This window comes from Sprattus sprattus (genome assembly GCF_963457725.1).
Source record: "Sprattus sprattus genome assembly, chromosome: 4".
Classification (NCBI taxonomy): Eukaryota; Metazoa; Chordata; class Actinopteri; order Clupeiformes; family Clupeidae; genus Sprattus; species Sprattus sprattus.
Genome location: NC_137923.1, coordinates 16,567,375 through 16,588,370, shown reverse-complemented (window position 1 = coordinate 16,588,370; position 20,996 = coordinate 16,567,375). Strand labels below are relative to the sequence as shown.

The 20,996-nt window shown below is 42.4% G+C and overlaps 1 protein-coding gene across 2 annotated transcripts; it reads right to left on the bottom strand.

Moving 5' to 3' along the window:
* Positions 1-340: 340 nt before the first annotated feature.
* On the bottom strand, positions 341-16,024 carry tbl1xr1b (TBL1X/Y related 1b). 2 transcript variants are annotated; one of them, XM_080837058.1, is made up of 16 exons: positions 15,763-16,024; positions 13,210-13,272; positions 10,182-10,282; positions 9,692-9,837; positions 9,108-9,336; positions 7,059-7,191; positions 6,538-6,679; positions 6,215-6,278; positions 6,033-6,130; positions 5,864-5,924; positions 4,630-4,751; positions 4,346-4,420; positions 4,118-4,245; positions 3,306-3,471; positions 3,069-3,170; positions 341-2,847 (listed from the first exon to the last, which is right to left on the bottom strand). In XM_080837058.1, exons 3-16 carry the CDS (start codon positions 10,237-10,239, stop codon positions 2,821-2,823), a joined length of 1,551 nt encoding a protein of 516 aa, XP_080693184.1. In that variant the 5' UTR covers positions 10,240-10,282; positions 13,210-13,272; positions 15,763-16,024; the 3' UTR covers positions 341-2,820. The 2 variants fall into 2 exon arrangements, with proteins under 2 accessions (XP_080693184.1, XP_080693183.1); XM_080837057.1 differs by lacking the exons at positions 13,210-13,272; positions 15,763-16,024 and having other exon boundaries at positions 9,692-10,268.
* Between the last annotated feature and the right edge of the window lie 4,972 nt (positions 16,025-20,996).

The following is a 20,996-nucleotide window of genomic DNA, read 5'->3' as shown; positions in this document are numbered from 1 at the left end:
AATGCCATGGCTGTGACTTGAGAGTAGTTATGATGTCGGAAGAATAAAATGAATGACCTTCACACTGTATCCATCTGACCACAAGATGCCACCAAATATCCAGGGCAGATGCAAGAGATGTCCACAAGCTCACCCTTAACCCATAGCTGCCTGAATAAAAACTTCTTGAGTGGTCACAAATGTGGTAGCAATCCTACCGCTTTATTTTTTATATTTTGAACAGTTCTCTTTTCTTCATTTATATTCTTAACCATTATTTTTCTTAGTCCTTCCTTTGGTGTCTGTAAATTAGAACTTAACAAGCTGCCTTAAAAAAAAGGGGGGGGACAACAAACAATGATATTATCAAAATATATTTTATTCTGGACTTTTCATCTGATCTGACTCAAATCACAAAAGCCAGATCAACATGGTAAAGATAGTATTTGCAACGGGACGTGAGCAAGGAGGGGGAAATGGTACATCAGGACAATGACACAAACCGATCAAGAAAAAAAAAAAAGATATCAAATATTTGTATGGTCCAGGAGGATGGTAAGATACAACCAGGTGTGTTCCTTCTATAGACATAATTATAAAAAGTTTTCAGAGTACAAAACCTTCAAGGGCCATAAACATGATAAAGATAAAATTAGGCATTTTAGGTCAGACCAAAAGGAAGCAAACACACTCAAATGCACTGTAAAAAGCATCTCTTTTAAAATCAAAACATTATAAAATACCATTCCACTGTCATAGACAATATAATAAATAGTGTCTTATGGTACAATCTAATTACTGTTGATTATATTAAAGCAAACTTCAAAATACTCTCAACTCTTTACAAAAAAAGAAAAATTATTTAAGTAAATTGTGACAAAACATATCAGAAAATCACAATGTAGGCTGTTAATGAGAAAATGTTGGCTTTGTTGGCCCTGCTATTCTATGCTACTGAATGGTACAACATGGAATGCCATGAAGTTGGCCCCAAGCCACTGCACTCTCCCAACACTGTTTAACACCCACCTCACCTCTCTTCTGCACAGGTAAAAACACATCTGAACAGGTTTTAGAGCGAGGCAAAGGTGGAGCGGAACATTCCAGATGTAAAAACTAAACACTTCCTTCCAACAATTTTTAAGTGCCAGCTAAAGTCAAGCTCATTTAAAGTGCAGGAAAATAACAACTTCCTTGTGGTTGACTGGGGATGTGGTAGCTCCTCTATAGCGATGACTGTCTAATGGTATTTTGTTTAAAAACAGGAAACGATATACAGAACGACTAATGGTGATGACATTTATTCAGAAACAGCACACGGAGTGTACCAAACCCTCAAAATTTATATTTTTACTAAAAAAAAAAAAAAAATAGAAGTCTCAAAGGAGTAGCATGTATTTCACAAACCCCTGTGACAGCACAGATATAGTATATATGATTTACCATTACCATTTCAGTTTATCGTCATTTCTGTTGTGTGTTTTCATGACCCTGCAGCTCAAAGCTAAATGGTACTGTGTAAAAAAAACTCTTCATCAATGGAAACCATCTCTCTTCCTCCCTGTCAAACAAATGAAACATAAAAAAAACTGTATTCAAGGTAGGTACGTAGATACGCATGCACGCACACACTGAGCTCACTGACTTTCCAATGCGTCGAAGGGCCCTCTGGATCTAAGTCATTGGCTAACTGCATTGTCCAGGTCTGCTAATGTGCATATGAAATCACGATGCTGTCCTCGAGGGAGCCATGGCCTCATCAAGTACATACAACCAACATTAGATTATGCTGCACTTCAAGGACCAGTAGTAAAGAAAGGTAATGGCATCAAAATGGCCAACCCACTATGGAGGCCTTGCACATTTCTTGGGGCCAGTTCAATTAATGGTGAGCATTCACTCACATATTAGTGATGAACGTTTGAGCCTTGATTTTCCCTCCGAGCCCTTTCACACTTGAACCATGTACTTTTTTTTATAGCAGCTACAGCATGCATCTCCTCAGTTCTTACACACCTGGATGAGCCTCACACAGAAGAAAATGACTTAAGACACTAAAGATAAGTGTCCACAACCATAGCACTTATTATTAAAAAGTGATATATTACAGTCAGTCATGTGCTGTGTAGCTCAGGCCAGTCAGTTTTTACAGTGGGATATCCATTTCAGTCATTTCTTTCTATGGGGTTGTTATGCTGAGGTCACTGCAGTTTCAAAAGGGAAATGCAGAAGAGATTTAAGATGCCTACAACTGGTTGTGAAGTCTTGCATACCATGTTAAAATTTGGCAAAAAGTAAGAAAAATGCAAACGATTACCATTTTTAAATATGTGTTAGTGCCACGGCTATCCAATATTTCCCCAACGGCTTCCTCAATTTTAGACTGCATATTTGTAATCCCTGTGAAAAGAACTGTGGTCCATATGGTTCTAAATCTGACTATTAGTGGCTGTGAAAAAGTTTGAAATTCCTGAAACTCTCATCTTTGATACCCAACAAACCCCTTGATGGCAAACAGAAACACTGATACGTACAATATGCACACACCAGCAATGATATACAGGTCTGAATGTATGCTCTACTGACTCCACCTACAAGACAGACAGAAGAGAAACTAACTGTGATATGTGGCCTAGGCTTGTGTGTGTTCAACAGTCCTGTGAATGAAATCAAACAGTACGGCATCCGCTTTTTCCAGAAAAGTTGATGCCTTTTTATGTGTGGACTCAGCAGTGGAAGGCCTAAGGGAAGGACCTACAGCAGTGGATGGGCCAGGGACAGACAGAGTCAATTTGGCTATGTACACATTCAGAGTCGGTCCATGGCTTCCTGTTGGCAGCGTCATTTCCGCAGATCTAACACACAGACCTGAGGAAGAAGAAACGAGGAACTTTACTGTTGTGACAGTGCAGTGAAAGCAAAAGGCACATGCTTAACTACAGCAAGAACTCGCCCACTACTCTCAGTGGGAGAGCTTTTACATTTGCATGTGCAGGCTGTTTCAAGTTAATCAAGCATCGGGGCAGGACATTTTTATGCCTCATCAAGGCTCAAGGGCAGCATCTTGACAGGAGAAGAGTGGCACTTACTGATCCGTCTGATGCACTGGCTCCCACTTTGTCTCCTGTTGCGTTCCAGCAGACCTCGAATATGCCTCCTGTTCCCCTGTAGCTGTTCACCAAAGCTCCACTCTGTGGACCCACAGGAAATACATGGCATTAGTCACAAACCAAAACGGAATGTCTTTTGGATTGACTCAGCAGTCAATCAAGCAGTCAGCCAACTCCTGTGAGTCCAGCCATGCCTCTGGAGTGACACTGCCATACCTGAGTGTTCCAGATGTGCACACACTTGTCGAAGGAGCCGCTGGCCAGGTGCCGCCCGTCGGGGCTGAAGGCCACGCTGTAGACGGGCTCTTGGTGGCGGGTGAGCGTGTGGATGCAGACACCGCGTTCCGCGTCCCACAGCCGTACCGTCGAGTCAAATGACGCGCTGTGGGGAGACAGGGGAGAACACCAAAGTCAGTGAGAGCAATAATTATATCTAGACCACCATATACACATTTCAGCAACAATGGCTTCAGAGAAGAACATACAGAATATAAATTGATTGTAAATCACATTATTCAATAGACATACATTACCATTGTTTGCCCAGTCGCTTTACTTAAAGCAGGGGAGGCAATTATAACTCAACTGCTGCAGATTTTACACTGCCAGTAGTGACCAACAATCAATTTCTAAGACCACTCTGCTCGAATTGCAGGGCAGGGGTAAATCATACAGGAGTACAATAGATGCAAATTGTTTCAATTTGGCAGACTGACAATGATGTCATTAAATTGAATATGTTACCAAGAGGCTCAGAGTCAAGGCTGACAGTGTTGGCTATGATGAATGGTCATGAATGTATGAATCTGGCATGATGACAGTCTAACGCAGCCGTCCAATGATCAAAGCTTCAAATGTTCACAAAGAAATTAATGCAACCTGACATGCGTGTTGGACGGGGCTGCTGGAAAATGAATCAACATGCAGTGCATCACAACCGCTGTCTCTTGCTCACAAGTTACCCATCACAGATCATAGCAGTGCAAGGTTTCTGTGGAAAAAAAACAGATGATGGGATTCAGCACTACCTGGCTAGCATCACGTTGGCGTTGGGGTTGTTGGTGCCTGGGCCCGTGGGGCTCCATTTGATGGTGTAGATCTCCTTACTGTGGGCCTGCAGGTCATGCAGACAGCCATCCTGCTGCATGCTCCAGATCTGCACAGAAGAATATACACAGAGAGTCATTTAATTTCCGTGTCTGCTAAGAACACGGGACAACCAATGATTCGCAGCACAGTAAAGGATGTTGACTAACCTTCAGAGTCATGTCGTCGGAGCAGGAGGCCAGTAGGTTGCCTTGGGGATCCCATTTGATTGCGTTCACCTCATTCTAGGGGGTAAAAAAGGGTCAGAGTGAGGAGAAAAGAGATAAAAGGCTCCCCAGCTCGGTCCTGAGCTGTGGTTAGGTGACACTGAGCGAGATAGAGGGATGGACGAGGAACTGAAATACTAGGGAGGAGACGAGGCAGAGAGAGACGATGGACTGAGAGGAGATGAGGGCAGAGCAGGAATGTGCTAGGCATGGGGGCTCTACAGTACCGTGTGACCCTGGAATGTCTTGACGGGTCGATCCTGGCCCAGCTTGCACACATGGATGCACATATCTGTGCTGCAGGAGGCAAATGTGTTGTTGCTCTGCCAGTCCACGTCCAGGGCAGGAGCTTAAAAAGGGCAGTCACAGATGATGGAGGACCAGATTAATATCAGAGTTGTAGCATAGGAGTTGTAGTCAGATGAGGTGACTTTCATACTACAAATTATTAGGGCTAGGCGATATATAAAATGGATCAATTAAATCGGATTTTTTTTTTTTTTTAAACTACCTGATTCGCAAAACCAATATTAGTGCTTTAGCTGCAGTCACTCAAATGCCAGCACCTCTATGGAGTTACCGAAAAGTTACAACAGTAACATTTGCGTGAGAAAAAGAATCTTGGTTATGTCAGTCCACTATTGGTCTGTTGTGGAATGGGTCCTTCATTAGATATGTTATTGCTGTTGCCTGTTTTCAAGGTTGTGTCATGTTATTGCTGCCGTTAAACTGTAGAATAACAGCAAGCAAACTCAACCAGGGGGAGCCATGTCAGAGTGTTTAACTCGCTAGTGGTAAATAACGTATTCAAAGAAGGTTTAACATTTCACATCAAACACGATACCCATGTTTGACAAACATAGACACGGCTGACTGTCTATGTCTACTGCTGTAAAACTGTAAAATGTACTTCAGTCGCCTTGTTCAATCATTTGACTGCTTTGTTTTACATGTTGTGCTCCTCCCTGCCATTTGACTGTGGTTGCAAAACAAATTTTATTCTGCGAATATACTCGGCTACTAACTACGCAAAGACGGATGTTATTAATGTGGGTCACATTGCTCGGTTGTTGATTGGGTTGTTGTTGCTGCAAGGAATTGTGGGGCGATACAATCTTCTTTCCTTTCTTAAAAGGTCCAGCTTACCCTACGCTGATGCATTTAGAGAATTTGACCAGCTCTTATCATGCCTGCCACTAACTGAGTGAAATGATCTGAAAGTATCCAAGTAAAAAAAGACTATCCGAACAGGGCCTAGGGCTGGGCGGTATGGTCCTAGCTACTGAATGTCATAGTTTTAGTAAAGAAAACTATTTCTGAATCATGTTTTGTTCATGTATACAGAAATTGTTTGCTGAAAGAAGTCAATCGTCTACAACACTGGAAACATTTTTAGATTAAAATATATATTTTTTTTTAAATTGCCCAGCCCTACTACTAATGCAGACCAGCTGTGCTCACCAGAATGGAATGGGAATTGCTGTTTGGCTTCTCCTGTGTGTGCATCCCAAATGATCGTAGTCTAATTGTAGGACAGAACACAGACATGGTAAACAACAGTAATACCCATCATAGAAAAGGTTGCAAATGAAAAAACAGACAAGGAGAAAGGCGTAGAAGGAACTCTTACCTTATCTACTCCAGCACTGAGAATGAAGTTGCCTTTCTTGTTCCATTTCAGCGCAAATATGGGGCCTTTGTGTTGGCCCAAGGTACTGGCAAGGTTGCCTGCAAATGACATGTTGTTAAAACCAATGACACAACGTGACTGCTAAATGTAAGGGTTATGAGAACCACAAACAGGAATCTCACCATCTTTAGTCCATATTCTGGCAAAGCCGTCATAGGAGCCAGTTGCTAGCAGCGTACCCTCACTCTACAAGAATGAAGATTAAAAACCACAAAAATCACTCTCTATTAATCAGCCTACCACAGAAGAAACTCAACTGTTTGCATGCAAACCCCATTCTGGGTTTTAATGCAATAAGGCTGAAAAACAATCTAATGCATCAACTACACATGGTCAGCAGGCTAGATCAGAGTGTAGGCTCATGTGACGCCTCCCAAGAGTCCACGGGAAACACATTTCCTGCTCTGGCTGGTTGCCAAGGGATACCTCTGGCAGGACAACTTACATTCCAGTCGAGTGAGGTGACGTCTTTGTTGCTAGGCACGTCCTGGCCTCCCTCTCGGATGCAGTGTCTCAGGACAAGCTGTGTGGAGCCGCTAGAGCTGTTCTCGCTCAGGTTCCAGATCCGAGCCGTTGAGTCTCCAGACCTGCATACACACCCCCGCACGCGCACAAACACACAGGCACACACACGCACGCACGCACGCGCACACACACACACACACACACACACACAGAAGAGACATACTCTCAGAAACAAAACAAACATAAAGGTCATGACACCACCAAAAGTGTCAGAATGTCAATACATAGATACTACCCCCATGAACCAGTTTATCACAAAGGCAGAATACCAGGCTGAGGCTATTTTGATTTCTCACAAGCCATGGACGTATTTCTTGAAAGGGCTCATCTGTCGACTTTGTTCACATATAAGGATAGGTGAATTTGGTTAATGCACAAACTGGAAACAACTGACTGCAACTGAAAGGGTTGAATTGTGAACAAGCTAAATGGTAGACGGACCCGGAGGCGAGCAGGTCACTGACGGGGTTCCAGGCACAGATGAACACCTCAGACTCATGTCCGCGCAGCACCATGGCTTTGCTGGCAGGGATCTCCACCGCTCTGTCCACCTCCATCATCTCCGCATGGTGGTCTGTTGGAACAAGCAATAGCATATGTGAAAAAGGGCACCATTTACACATCAGGGTTTCAACAGAATTTCAAAGACAAATTGCTAAAGTCTTTTTGTGATGCTTTGAAAATCCAATGACCATTCAGTCACAACCATGACTGATGCAGGGGATAATTACATTAAATTTAACATTTATACAATTAATATCTTCACTCAATCCTAAATATTTACACAAAAAACCCTCGTCATTCAATTATCTTAGGTCAGTGGTTTTCAACTGGTTTGGTCCCAGGGACCACCATTCTGACTAGAAAGTAATCCATGGCCCACTGATGTGCCTGCACGCTTGTGTCACATGGTGAAGTCCACAAAGCCTGTCTATTCGTGGCTTAATGGTACACATAGACAGTCTCATATCATTCTCTGGTTCAAGCTTTGCCCTGTACTTATTCTTCAAGTACGGAAAAATAAAAAGCTCACACAGGTAGGTAGTTTGAAAGGGTAAAAGACACCTCATTGCTTTTGCAGTAAGCTCTGGAAATTCTGTCTGGCAACTTATCTAGAACTTAATTCATATGAAAATCACGCAACATCTGCTCCATGTACTCAATAAGCTTGGCATTCAAGAAAATGTGATGCGACTCCATATACCGCAATAGTTTTGACGGCTTCATGGCTTCAGTTGACAGTAATGTTAAACACACGAAACACAGTGTCTGTCATCAGTGTAAGTCCCTCTATCGTGGCATCCTGTCCATCTGTCGTGGCAGCATGACTGTCCTTCTCCTCACTAAAAACCAATCCACAGGTGCTTCTGACCAGCTAACTCGACGTTAGAACGAAATGTTAGCTAAGGACAGTAGATAACTTCAGTCGGTCACCAAAAGTATTACCTTTTTCGACTAGACTAGAAAAGTACTAGTAGGCTATGCTTAACTTCAGATGCGTGTGGCGTGACGTTAGGAACGTAATGCATTGACATCAGCAAAGCACAGGCTACCACAGGCTGGATAGGTGCAAGGCTACATTCTGTCAGCGTGAATCTCCTTTATATTATTTTAGACATATTTTCTTATTTTAGATATTTTTCCCGATATTCAAGAGTTATCTAGAAATGTGTTGAAATATCAAAGCAAATTTATAAAAAAATCAAAGGTGAACTGAACAACATAGGCTCATTTCGCGGACCCCCTGCAATGCCGCCACGGACTACCAGGGGGCCGCGGACCCCCGGTTGAAAACCGCTGTCTTAGGTAAACACTACAAATGATAAAAATAACAGTTGTGTGTTTCATGTCAAGTGATGGTGTTATTATCACCAGTGACAGGAAGTATTACTCCATAGCATAGTAAAATGTATTGCTTTATGCTGTTACGTCACCACTGCTGTTTCTAATGGCCAAGGTTGTTTTGTAGGTGGAAACATAATTCCCACAATCTAAGATTATCTTCAAGGACTTTTCAGACCCAACTCCCTCAAATTCAAGGACCCAACATGGCATAGTCTGAGACACGGATCAAGGTTAGTAAAGTTTTATCGATAACTAGCAGGTTTTACAGAAGCTTACAAAGAGAGACCTGAATGTGTAAACACTTCTCTTTACTTCTCAACAGTGCTGTGTTACCATGCTTGCAGACTATGTTGTCTCTGGCCAGGGCTGGACTTGGCATTTTTTTAGCCCAGATGGCCCACCACAATCGGTTGGAAATCACACACTAGGTTACCATCCTTGCGGTAAGACTATTGTACTTCTCCCCCAAACCACTACATAGCTGAGAAGTATTAGGTCACTCCTCCGCAACCCGCTTGCGCTAATAAGAGATGTGATTGGGCCAGCCTAGTGTCAATATAAATGTAAGTGCTTTCAATGCCTTTCAATGCTTTTCAAGTCTGTTTTTAAAAACTTCAAAGTCCTTGTAGAAAGCGGAATACTTACTCGCTAGGGTGTGTGCTCCATTTTCCTCTCCGTTGGCGGCATTCTCGCCATTCTTGGCGCCTCCAGTGGCCGCAGTGTTGCCGGGGGCTGTTGCTGAGGACGCAGCAGCAGCCTGCTGCTGGGCGAGCTTGTCCCGGTACACCTGCTGCCGTGTCTGGACTACGTCGGGCATCACTGCGTCGATCAGCGACAGGGACTCAATTGGCCGGCCATCAAACAGTGTGCCATCCTGACAACACACAGACATGAAGACATTAGGTAAAGTACTTCCGTTAAGTACTGCTGGAACATAATGGTGGGGTGTTCAGTGTGCTTAAAATCTAGGGCCAATAACCAATTTATAAATCTTTAAGTTAGTAGAATTTGACTGAAAGCTTGGAGATATCAAATCATTCTTTATTACATGACCTCACACACGTTGTGATTTGTTTAAAAAAGATTTAATTAATTTAACATCTCTTTACTGTATAAACACCTACTCAGAGTTGAGAACCTTCTGGAACAGTTTCTCCATTCTGTTCTGTGTGGTCTGACTATTGACAGCTGGTGCTGGTGGTTTGGGTCACTTGCAGGAGTACACTTACCTCGTTGATGCTGACCTCCGCCTCCACGTACTGCAGGCCCTTCTGGAGGATGGAGATGAGTGCGGCCGGGGGCACCAGAGCTCCGTTGATGTTGGACTGGCTGATGTGGCTCTCTATGCCAAACGTAAAGGCAGAGTGGGAGAAGCCTGGAGGAGAAACAGGGAACCCACTGGCAACCTCACTCCATTCAGAAGACACCTCAACAGGTGACACTCCCATCCGGCCAAGACTGACTCCACACAGTCTGGGTGGGATGGACAGGTGCCCCTCCCCATCGTAAATGGGAGACGAGATTGCTATCCACAACTATATCTGCCTGTACAGTGATGCAAGCAGCACAGGGGTGACAAACTTCAAAATGCACTACTCAAATCTTCCTACATTGTGGTCTAATTGTCTCGACTGTTCCGCCATCGTATTCAATACAAGTCACGCCAGTGTATGTCAGTCTGTGGGAGTAGAGACAAAACAGTGAATTATTTTGGCTTACCCGACTCCTGCAGGTATCTGTACACCAGGAAGTTGACCTCATCACTGCTTATGCTCATTTTTAATCCTGGATATACCAAGGGGTCAGAGCAGGAGACGAGCCTGGGGGAGGGGGATAGAGGCTGCATTAATAACACTGAGAAGGAAAAGAAAGCAGCGGAAATGATAGTGTCCCAATTTTCCATGTCGGTGGCAGTAGACAGTCATCAATAAGAATAACTATAGGGTTGGTCTTATTCTCCACTGTCTCTATATAGAAGAAAATTAAATATTATGCAGCCTAACTTCAGCAGCCACACATGATCAGATTTTCACACAAAAAAAGCAACGGAAGGGCTCTAATCTGGGATCAATCTGGAAAGTCAACATGGCCGCGTCTGAAGGGGAAGTAAAAAAAATAAGGGGAAGTAGAAGTAAAATAGAAAAATCAAATATATATGTAAAAAAAAAAAACCAAGTGTCTTGAGGCGCAAGTGTCCTTTTTAGTGCTCCCAAGCTCCTACAAATGCCAATGTACACCAGCTATGTGGCCAAATTTTGCTTCCTTTTTTTAACTTTCAGAGCCTGTCTGGCCTCGGGCTAATTTCCACTGGTGCACAGTGACTGGGTGTCAGCAGAACTCCCTCAAATAGAACGTCTAACGATGGCAGACCCACCCCAGAGAGGAGACCAGCAGATGTGTGTGTGTGTGTGTGTGTATGTGTGTGTAAGCGGTACTGTGCGTGTGTGTGTGTTGTGTGTGGTTTCACTCGCATTATCCATACTACTTTACAACTTTCTTGTTCTCTGAATGTTATGCCACAATACCACAAATGAGATTGCCACCTATTACTGCAGCTAAAAATAAGACAAGCTCAGCTCGACTCCTTGGCTATGATCCTAATGAACCCTGGAATTCTTCAAAAGCAGCTTAGCCTCCTTAAGACTTGGGGAGGAAGGGGGTGAATTCTATATTGCCCTTCAGCCTTTCTATAAGCTACCATTGATTATGAAATTCAACAGCATCACGATAAGTGTCTTGATTGAATTCTGCCTATAGAGAGCCCATCAGGTGGCACATTTGGATCATACACATTCAGATTAGAGTGAATGATCGAGTGGACTTATGTTTAAGATGAGGGCATTACTGGTTTGGCATCAAAGCTGTGGCTTGACGGCTGATTCACATCAAGATCAGGTGAAAGCAGCAATAAGGAGTTTTGGTCTAAAACTGGCAACTAACTACATAAAAAGCAGAACAACTTTGCAAACACCACCAACAGCTCGGTTGGTACAGAAAGGTTGGCCAATATGGTAACTGGTGTCTTTAGGTTATATAGTTAAACTTTTTTCATTTTCATGATGTGTTCCAGCCCGGAACACAAAAATACAAAGTCAATATCCAGGAAGGATAGGCGCATCTGTCTATCTCTTATCTCTCTCTCTCACACAAACAAAGACTACAGCTGTTGGTGGGATCATATCAAACTGTTTGTAAGCTCCTGTGTTTGACAGTCATGAGTTTCAGACAGCTCAATGGGTTTTGTGAGTCGATCTGAAAGAAAACAGGACTTAGGCTAGTTCTATTTTGGGTCTTAACCTAGAGCCAAAGGGCCGTATTCACAAAGCCTTTTATCTTACCACTAGGAGTGCTCCTAACTCGCGCTAAAACCTTTTACGTAGGAGTAATTTCTTAAAAGTGATTCACAACGGCTCTGAGACCTACTCATACTAAGGATAATACCAACTCCTAAGCTTAAGATAAAAACTCTGTTGCTATGGATGACGTCGATTCTCATGCACGAGTTTAGAAGGGAGGAGGACGGTGATTGGTTGTTGACAGGCTCTCTCATTAAAAACTCATTCGTGACGTCCCTCTAACAATCCCACTATATCAACTGAAAATAAGAGAATAACCTAGGCTTCAAATTAAGTCATATTAAATAGTTATGGACAGTGCAGTCAGCAGAATGCACACGCATGATGACAAGTTTGTGCATCCAACGGGAATGACACTTTGCACGATAAGATAGAAAGCGATCAATATATAATATGGCAATTGCATGTAATCAAGGCAGTAATAATTAAAGCACCCAGAAAACTGTTAGGCTATTATATTTCCAGCCCTTGACCACTTCAAATATCAGCACATACGGCCCTTCAAGCCCTCCAATCTTAATTGATCAAAGCGAAACGAACGTGAACCGTAGCCTAGGCGAAAGCCTACTGGTCCCAGGACCAATAGCCACTGTCACCCCAGCGGCATCCAACTGGTAAGTTCTCAAAAACCTGCGACCGCTCTCCGTTGAAATGCACGAGTCATCGGTACATCCAGGCCACGGTGGACGAATTATTGTAATGTGTGTCCCGTCACTGGACATTCCTGCGATCGCCATGGAATTTGCTTTGATTTTGTGTAATTGGCGAGTGTCCAAAGGCAACTGGATAAACTGTTGGATGATGTGGGGTCTACAGTGCGTTGATAGTTTGATGAATTAAACGGCTGACTGATGATTCCCAGTGTCGTCATTTGGGTTTTCCGCAAAGCCAAATAGGATATCTTTATGTTTCCAAACATTTTACTTCGGGACACATCGTTGTTTAAAGGCGTCATTGCATCCCGCGCTAATTCTACGACAATATTAATACCTTCACAGTTTAAGCAATGTCTTATCAATTCCAAGTCGGCTGCAGCCATCTTACGATTTTTTGTGAATAGGTCTTAGTGATTTAGGAGTCCTCATGAGGAGTTTTAAGCTGTCCTAGACTTAGGTGCTACTTTTAGGGATAAAATATTTTGTGAATTGCTCTTAGTAAAAAAAATTAGGAGTCCTACATTTAAGACTGACACGCCCATTATTTTTAGGAGTTTCTCCTAAATTCGCCACTTATGAGCTACTTTTAGCCCTAAGATTCTTTGTGAATACGGCCCAAAGTCTATATGTTCAAGAAAATGCAGAGAAAAATCAAAAACACAGTGGTATTAACAATGCACAATTGCAAAACAGATGCATGGCTAAACTAAAGGCAACGGTTACTGTAATGCTTACCATAAGAGCGCAGTGATTAGATGCCCATCTTGCAGACGATGAGGGAAGGAACCTCTTCAGAGCCTGTGAGTGACAGATTTGTACATTAAGGGGGTATTCAACAAAGACCTAACGAAAAAAAAAAAAATAATGTTGCTAACAAGTATACTAAGGGACAAAAATGATTATGCCAGTAACTGCTTGTTTTATAACCTAACATTATTAGCCTGGTGACACCAGCCTACGTATTTCCGCCTGAATTGATTTCAAGCTCATACTCAGTCTGGCCCAACCCCATTGACAATCGTCTCCAGAACTCAAAATTTTGTAGGACCAATCAGCGAACAGTTCAGAGCTGTGACGCAAAACTCGCCTTGGAGGAAAAGACACGAAAAGCTATCGGAAAAGTTGTCTCAACTCTCGAGAACATCAGAAAATTAAAAGGAGAACAAGAGTATTTTCTTGTAAGTTTTATGATTGGAAAGGACGTCGTAGCTCTTCTCCCAACTGGCTTTGGGAAGAGTTTAATCTACCGAATGCTTACTAAACTTTGCTGATTGGTTAAGGGATCTCCAATGATTTTAAACCTCAAGATAAGCACCCGCCCATCTCGGAAACCAAAATGCATTGGGTTGGCCCAGACTGAAAGACGGAATGAAATGGAGTCACAGGCTGGTAATGGCCAGGCTATAACATTATAGACAAAGGGGATAATTCAATGTAACTCCCATTGTGCAACACTAACTCCCAAGTGAAACATACATCAGCAGATTTAAAGGTACAATAATTGGAGGAAGCTAGACATTATCAAATGGGAGTCAAATAAAACAGTCGCTCATGAATATTCTCTTGCCCTAAATGCATGATTGACGAGTAGGTGCTTTGCTTGATTGGTTGTTTATTAGAGGAACACAAGACTGTCTGAGTGTACCAGTGGTGACCACCCCAGCCACCTATCTACAATCCTTGACCTGGTGTACAAAAAAACATCACGTTACAGCTCATGTTTACAACCCAGAATGTAAAGTTTAAAAATGTCTCCTTTACCTATCCAAACTGGCAAGAGCGGGCAAATGGAAACTGTTGCTGGTCAAGGCCCTATAGAACATATAAAAGTGCAATCGTGCCCCTGCATAAAATTGAAACTGTGTGTTGATCTTTAGGTTTCAAGCGTTGTTTCGATCATACGGCTGCTCCAATAATTGTGCCAACTTGGGCATAAAACCAAGTATTCAGAAACTTAACTTAACTCAACAGCAACAAAAAGTAGATGCTGCAGTAAGAAACAACATACTGTATATACACCAGATGCGTTGTATGGACACTGTATAGAAACTCAGACAGTCCTTAAGATGAATCACTTTCACAAATAGCTAAGGCAAGTTCGGGGGAGAAACTCATACAAGTTATCCATCAGCCTATTTCAGCCCTCGCTTTTTGGGCTTAAATAACATTTAATGAGTTAATAATGATGGTGAACTCAGTATAAAACAAACCTCAGAGATTAACGTAACACTTTATGAAATCGAAACAGGTTTAACTTGAGCAATCAATCACTGCAACATTCTGTCCTATCGAGGAAGTTACGTTAAAATACTCTGCATCATTCCCCAACGTTCGTGGCTTTGTAAATACAGACGCATTGGCATCTTTGCGTAATTAATACAACTTATAAGTAACGTGAACAGCTGAAACATGCCTCGCTAGATAGCACTCACACCGTAAAATCGTACCCATCACTAATACGTGATAACCGTGACCTTAGCCAGCAATTCAGCTAGCTGACGTCTATAGCTAGCCAGCTGAGCTAACTGAAGCTAGTTCATTAGTTCAACGCTTCATAGCAATCCTCGTGGCAGGCTCCACTCCAATTCATGTTGGACTAACCATCGATTTAATGTGCCATTGAGTTTGTGGATATCTCATCTATACTTCAAAACTAGACTGCAACAACAACCCACTGACTTGAGAAAAAGACAGCTACAAAGTAAACACAGCATTTAACTTAGCTGCTGGTGGTAACTAGCTCAGCTAGTAAATCAGCTCAATCGGAAATTATCTAGCCTAGCTACCAAGCTAGCTAACGCTTTCGTAGCATAATGGCAGCTTTAGCGTTTCTGCGGCCTCTTCCTGGTGTTTGTTGACCGTTTGATGAATAACGCAAAATACAATGGGATTGGATGTTATTTGGTTTCCTAATAGGGTTTTGCACACACATATGACTACTGTAGGCCTTCAAATGTTTAGCCAGACATTAACTAGCTACAAACACAAAGCCCATCCCCCACACAGGAGGCAGGGTAGTAGGTACACTCAAGCTAACCTACTAGCTAACTTCCAAGATTCTACAGTGAATAGTGGCTAACCATCTAGCTAGTTAGCTGGCTATCGCGCACTAGATAGCTAGCTATGTCCCAAACTTGTCAGTTATATGCTACCTAGCTAGTGTTCCCCATTTCATTCATAGTCAATCTCAATATTAGGTGCTAGCCAGCCACCAAAACAAATCGATTGACAAATGGCTCACTATTGTTGCGTCTCCCGGTAGCGAGCTAAGTTAAGAGCCATTCTTACTTTTTAAATCCAGATCACTCTAGGGTCGCCTTCAGAGCCTTCTACCGAGCCGCTTCAGCTCGTGCGGTATTTCCAACTCGTGCAGCTAGGTTGTTTATTTCTGTGAAAAAACTGTATGTACCCAACAAAGTGGGCTTGCCCGACAGTTTAATCACAAAATAATGATGTCGTTATAGTTCAATAATGTTTGACTAGGCACAGAAGTTATTACAACGATATCATGAAACATGGGAAAGCTAATAGTCAGCAAAGCTGCTCAAAGGAAGCCAATGGCCTCAGACACCCAGCAATGGGCGGAGACCAACCAGGCGAAAATTAGAGTAGGGTCCGACTGCGTCCTGCAAGACGGGGGCGTGTATTTTGAGGAGGCGTGTATTGTAAGGAGGGCGTGTATTTAGTCGGCCCTGATTGGTCTGATTCACGATGGCGTCTGGCGTCACACATAGCCTCGTGCAGAGCCATAATCTATTTGACATTTGCGGATCTCTTCTATTGTCGAAACTAGTCCGGAGATTTAACGAACTGGTCAACAGCAGTTAGACAGCATAATGATGATTGCCTCGATTGATTTGGTAAGTGGACTGCATTATCAGTCAGAGATCGTATACTGTCATTGTTCTTGGTGTAGTTCTACTTTACATTTTCATGTAGGCTACACTCACAGCGTAATAATGTGTCGTCAATCCAACCACAAATTGGCTGCGTTTTTGGGATGTCTCTGCTAACTTTTCCTTTATGTTGATATTGCTTAAGCTTAACAGTTGTTGCTTTTCATGTTACCTATTTAATTGTTAAGTACCGCGTTTGATGCCGTGTTTGTTTTGTCGCAATATACTCTCACTGGTTTGTATTGATTTGATTATCATCATTTCGCCGTGTTACCGATTTGAAGTTGTCATCCCAAGACTATGTGGTTAGCCGCTAACTAGTAGGAGCGGGAAAGGATCTGCACACTGCTTGCAAAGGACTTGATTAGATCAAAGATGCCTGAGGAAGATCTGTCTGTTTGTGTGAGCCATGTTACAGCATCTATGTCACACCTGCGCTTACATTGTATACACTTGCATTTATCTATAGGGTTGGTTTAGTTAATTACACATTGGATGCCTAAGAGCTGACTTAAACTGTAAATCTGGTTGAATTGTTTGTGCAGCAGAAATTACTTTTTGTCTTTTCAGATCCATCCAACTGTTTGCAAACATGGATCTCTGATGCAGCCAGTGCGGTTGGGAGATTCTTACGGGTGCCAAGTTTGTAGAAAAGTTGGCGATTACCCAGCCATGGTTGCACATGTTCAAACACATGACAGAGCAGCCATATCTCACAATGGTAATTGAAAGTTAAATGCATGTCACTAATGTTTTATATTCTATGTTCTTTATACTTTTATCAAACTCATAACATATCAATTAGCTTGTGATGTAGTGAACAAGGAATACTAACAGTTAATATTTTCTAATTTACTTTTCTGTTCCTTTTTGGAAGGCTACAAAATCTATAGGTGCCAACACAACTGTGCCAACACAAAATCTCCACACTACCACAGTGTGTGCTCAACCATTACTGGCAGCAAAACTTCATGCATAAAGCACCTGCAGACCTGCCCTGACATGAGGACACCACCTCCATCCCAAGGCCTCAGCACGCCGTGCCCAATGCCAGCCACGCACCTGCCACCTCCATCTCAAGGCCTCAGCACGCCGAGCCCAATGCCAGCCACGCACCCGCCACCTCCATCTCAAGGCCTATTGCTGTAATATTACTTTATATACACATCTTTTGCAGCTATTGCAGCTATTACAGCTGTAACTCATCTGGGAAGGCTCTCCGAGAAAGTGTAGGACGTGTGTAGGACGTGTGTAGGACGTGTGTAGGCATGATATGACCCAAACAACAATTGCCTCTGGGATGCAACTGGAGGATTTGTTTATACCAAACTTAAAATAAAAATAATATTTATGTTTTTATTAAATTGTTTTGGCAACATCCTCAACACCATTTTGGTCTACACAAGTAGCTTATATGATTACAGAGCAACACAATAACAAATCTTTAGAGCGTTTTCTGAGAACAACAAGGGAAAATGAATGGACAATATTTAAAAAACAACTCGCAGCCCTTTCAAATTAATAATGAACGATCAATAATGAATCCATGGACATGTATGTAGGACGTGTGTAGGACGTGTGTGTTGTACATGTCTATCAGTATGTTAATGTTTTACGCTGTGTGTGTTGAGTGAATGTGTCTGAGCGAGTGTAAATTTGTGTACCAGCATATTAATTTACTGTGTGTGTGTGTGTGTGTGTGTGTGTGTGTGTGTGTGTGATAGGCACCTACACCTTTCAAAAAACGCTGGCCTGACGACCAGGAGGTTGGAATTTTGGAGGTATGTCACAATAACTGCCATAGACTGTACCATATTTGAAAGCTTTTTGGATATGCTGTTCTTTACAAACATGGCAGAATGCTAAACACTGCTAAGCACCTGTTTCACTGCTTTCAGTGCCTATGATATTGAATTCCAAAACCCTAGTGCAGAACTTTGCAAAGCCTTTTGCATTCCCCCACCAGCTCTTCACCCTTTGACAAACTGCCACCTGTTTGTTTCCACAGTTGCCGGAGGAAGTGATGAGAGGGATTTTTCTCATGGTGGTATTGGAAGATGGTTATTCCGCCATCCTGCGGCTGGCTATGACCTGCCAAAAGATGAACGCCGTTGTCTGCCAGCCACAGTTGTATGAGGAGGCCCATTACAACTGGCTAGACAGTAAGTTATTAAATAATACTGCATTTACAGAGCTGTTGCATCAGATGTTGACATGCCATAAAAATGCCCAAAAAGTGTGGCTGTAGAGAAATGTGTGTAGGCATCTAAACTGACACTGCTCTTCGGATTTTAGGTGTGGTGAAATGGAGCAGATTGGCTCCAAGCCACCGGGAGAGGTACCGAACGGCATTGGCCATTTCTGAGTGCCGCAATCTGCAATGCCGCCAACTGTACAAAGACAGCGGGCCTGGCTACAGGGGGAACGGCCAGCGGGGAGTCCTCCAGGGCTTTTATGCAACTGACTACTTTCCCGGCTATTGTAGTTGGGATTGCCACCTGAATGATGGGGGGGGGGGGAGTGGGATATAAATGAGTAAAAAGTGTCTCTCTCTCTCTCTCTCTCTCTCTCTCTCTCTCTGGGCCCACGAAATATTGTAGAAGGGGCCCCTGCGAGATGTTTGGCTGCGCCACCCCCCCACACACACACACACACATCTGCTCTGCCTCTGGGTCCCAATTCTGGGGGCCCTCTTCTCCGTCCCCTTTATTTTGTACTTTTTTTTGTGCTAACTTATACCTGTCAATGCCTCTTGTGTTTCCCATTTTTAATAATAATTTTATCCCTTAATGTTATTGCACATATTTTGTATTTACTTTTTTATTTACTTTAAATGCTTTGTGTAATGACCTTCCCTTTCTGTATAATAAAAAAATGTAGCCTACCCTTATGGCCTGAGTCATGTTTCCCTTACTAAGAATTCCCTATCGTATGCATAAGTATTGTCTGTAAACAATACAAGTGGAATAGGGGCGAAAATGTACAATTCTAAGGCTTGTATCCTTTAAGTAACTTTACTTTGTACCTCTCTAAAGCCAAGTATATGCATTTGACATCACAGTTATCAGTAAATGCAAATTCGGTTTCTCTTCATTACTCTTTGGTCAGCCTGACATTTTCAGAATAAATTCCAATCAATATTTTTGTGAATATTAAGAGCCAGAATTTAAATGACGCTGCCCATGAGCAAAATGTTACACTAACTTTTTAACTCCACTGTTACAGTAAATTGACTCCCTCCCGTAGCCTACAAACACCAGGCAATATCTGGACTTACAGAAGTTAACTGAAATATTGAAACCCTATTTTGTGTACCTAGGTGTGGCAGGCTGTGTAGCTGTATGGCAAAGATCACTACGTTTTGTAGGTTTTGACAAAAACGCAACAGCTTCGTAACAGAATAGTTAACGATGTTGTTGCTCAACAAGACAACTGCTGGAGCTCCAATAAAGTTGCTTACAAATAAACTCCAACATCAGACTAAGGAAGGACGGGGGAAACTTCAGTGGAAATCCCATTATCATTGTGACACCGTACTCAACAGTACAAGGACAAATATTTCGTTATTTTTTACCCGTCTCTGTGCTACGTTGGAAAACTACTCCCAGATTTCAGTAGGAAATCACAATCCTACGTATTACGTTATCACGCTGAGATTGGTCAGTCGTTGTATATAGGCGTGTATTTTACACGAGGGGCGCGTCTTTGTACACGGGGCGTGTCTTGGCAGGAGGACGCAGGACGCAGTCGGACCCTATTGGAAAATTAGGCACATATGGCAGCTAGGTTATCTCTCATCAACCACACGCATTTTCGTATAAAAAGTAAACATATCCGCCCTTACAAGTAATTTAAGGGATTTTGATGATAGCCAGTCTCCACTGTAACGCCACAGAAACGTGTATCCAGAGGCACAGTGAAGTTTAACCGATTTGAAATCATCACATTAAACATTAAATAAAAGTGAAACTTAGTGCTTAACAGACACATCCCTTTATCAAGGGCGTCTTAATTTAGCAATTTTAATACAAATGAAATAAAACAATAATAGCAGGAAGAAATCTACCAAGTTTGTATAGTTCCACCCATCCCCCACACTAGTAGGCCTATTTTCTCCTGGCTGGTCATAACCTGCAAAAGATTAATTCCACTCCACCCCCTTCGCTCAGTCATTCAGACTTGGAATCGTCATTGGTTTATGGTGCATTCAGGTTTTTTTTTTTTTTTTTTTTTTAGCTATCTATTGAGTAAGTTATGTTTGGCACTGATCTGTAAAAAAGACTATCTTGACCAATAATGTTGACATGTTGGGATTGATTCTGTGTGATGTCGGAATATAGCGTTACGTAATTAGGGAAAAAAAGGTTACTGTACTCCGGTACAGTTCCAATAAAGTAACTGTATTTCCTTTTCTTTGATAGTTGGGCACTTGGTTAATTAAAAATACTCTGGATGTTCTAAATCTGTGCTAATTTTATTAGCACTATGCTCTATCCCTCTCTATAAGATCAGCCCCCTCTATTGACTCCTTCAAGTCCATGCTCAAAACCTACTGTTATTCCTTAGCATTTAGATCCCCCTGATTTTAGTTGATAATTTCTATATTTGCTTTCTGTTAGAGGGGTT

Excerpts from the sequence above, each read along its gene's own strand:
- tbl1xr1b (XM_080837057.1), bottom strand. The coding sequence starts at position 9,910 with ATGGGAGTGTCACCTGTTGAGGTGTCTTCTGAATGGAGTGAGGTTGCC. Across the intron at positions 4,752-5,863 it reads GCAATTCCCATTCCATTCTG|CTCCTGCCCTGGACGTGGAC; the intron begins GTGAGCACAGCT and ends GCCCTTTTTAAG. Across the intron at positions 4,246-4,345 it reads CCGACGACATGACTCTGAAG|ATCTGGAGCATGCAGCAGGA; the intron begins GTTAGTCAACAT and ends TCTTCTGTGCAG.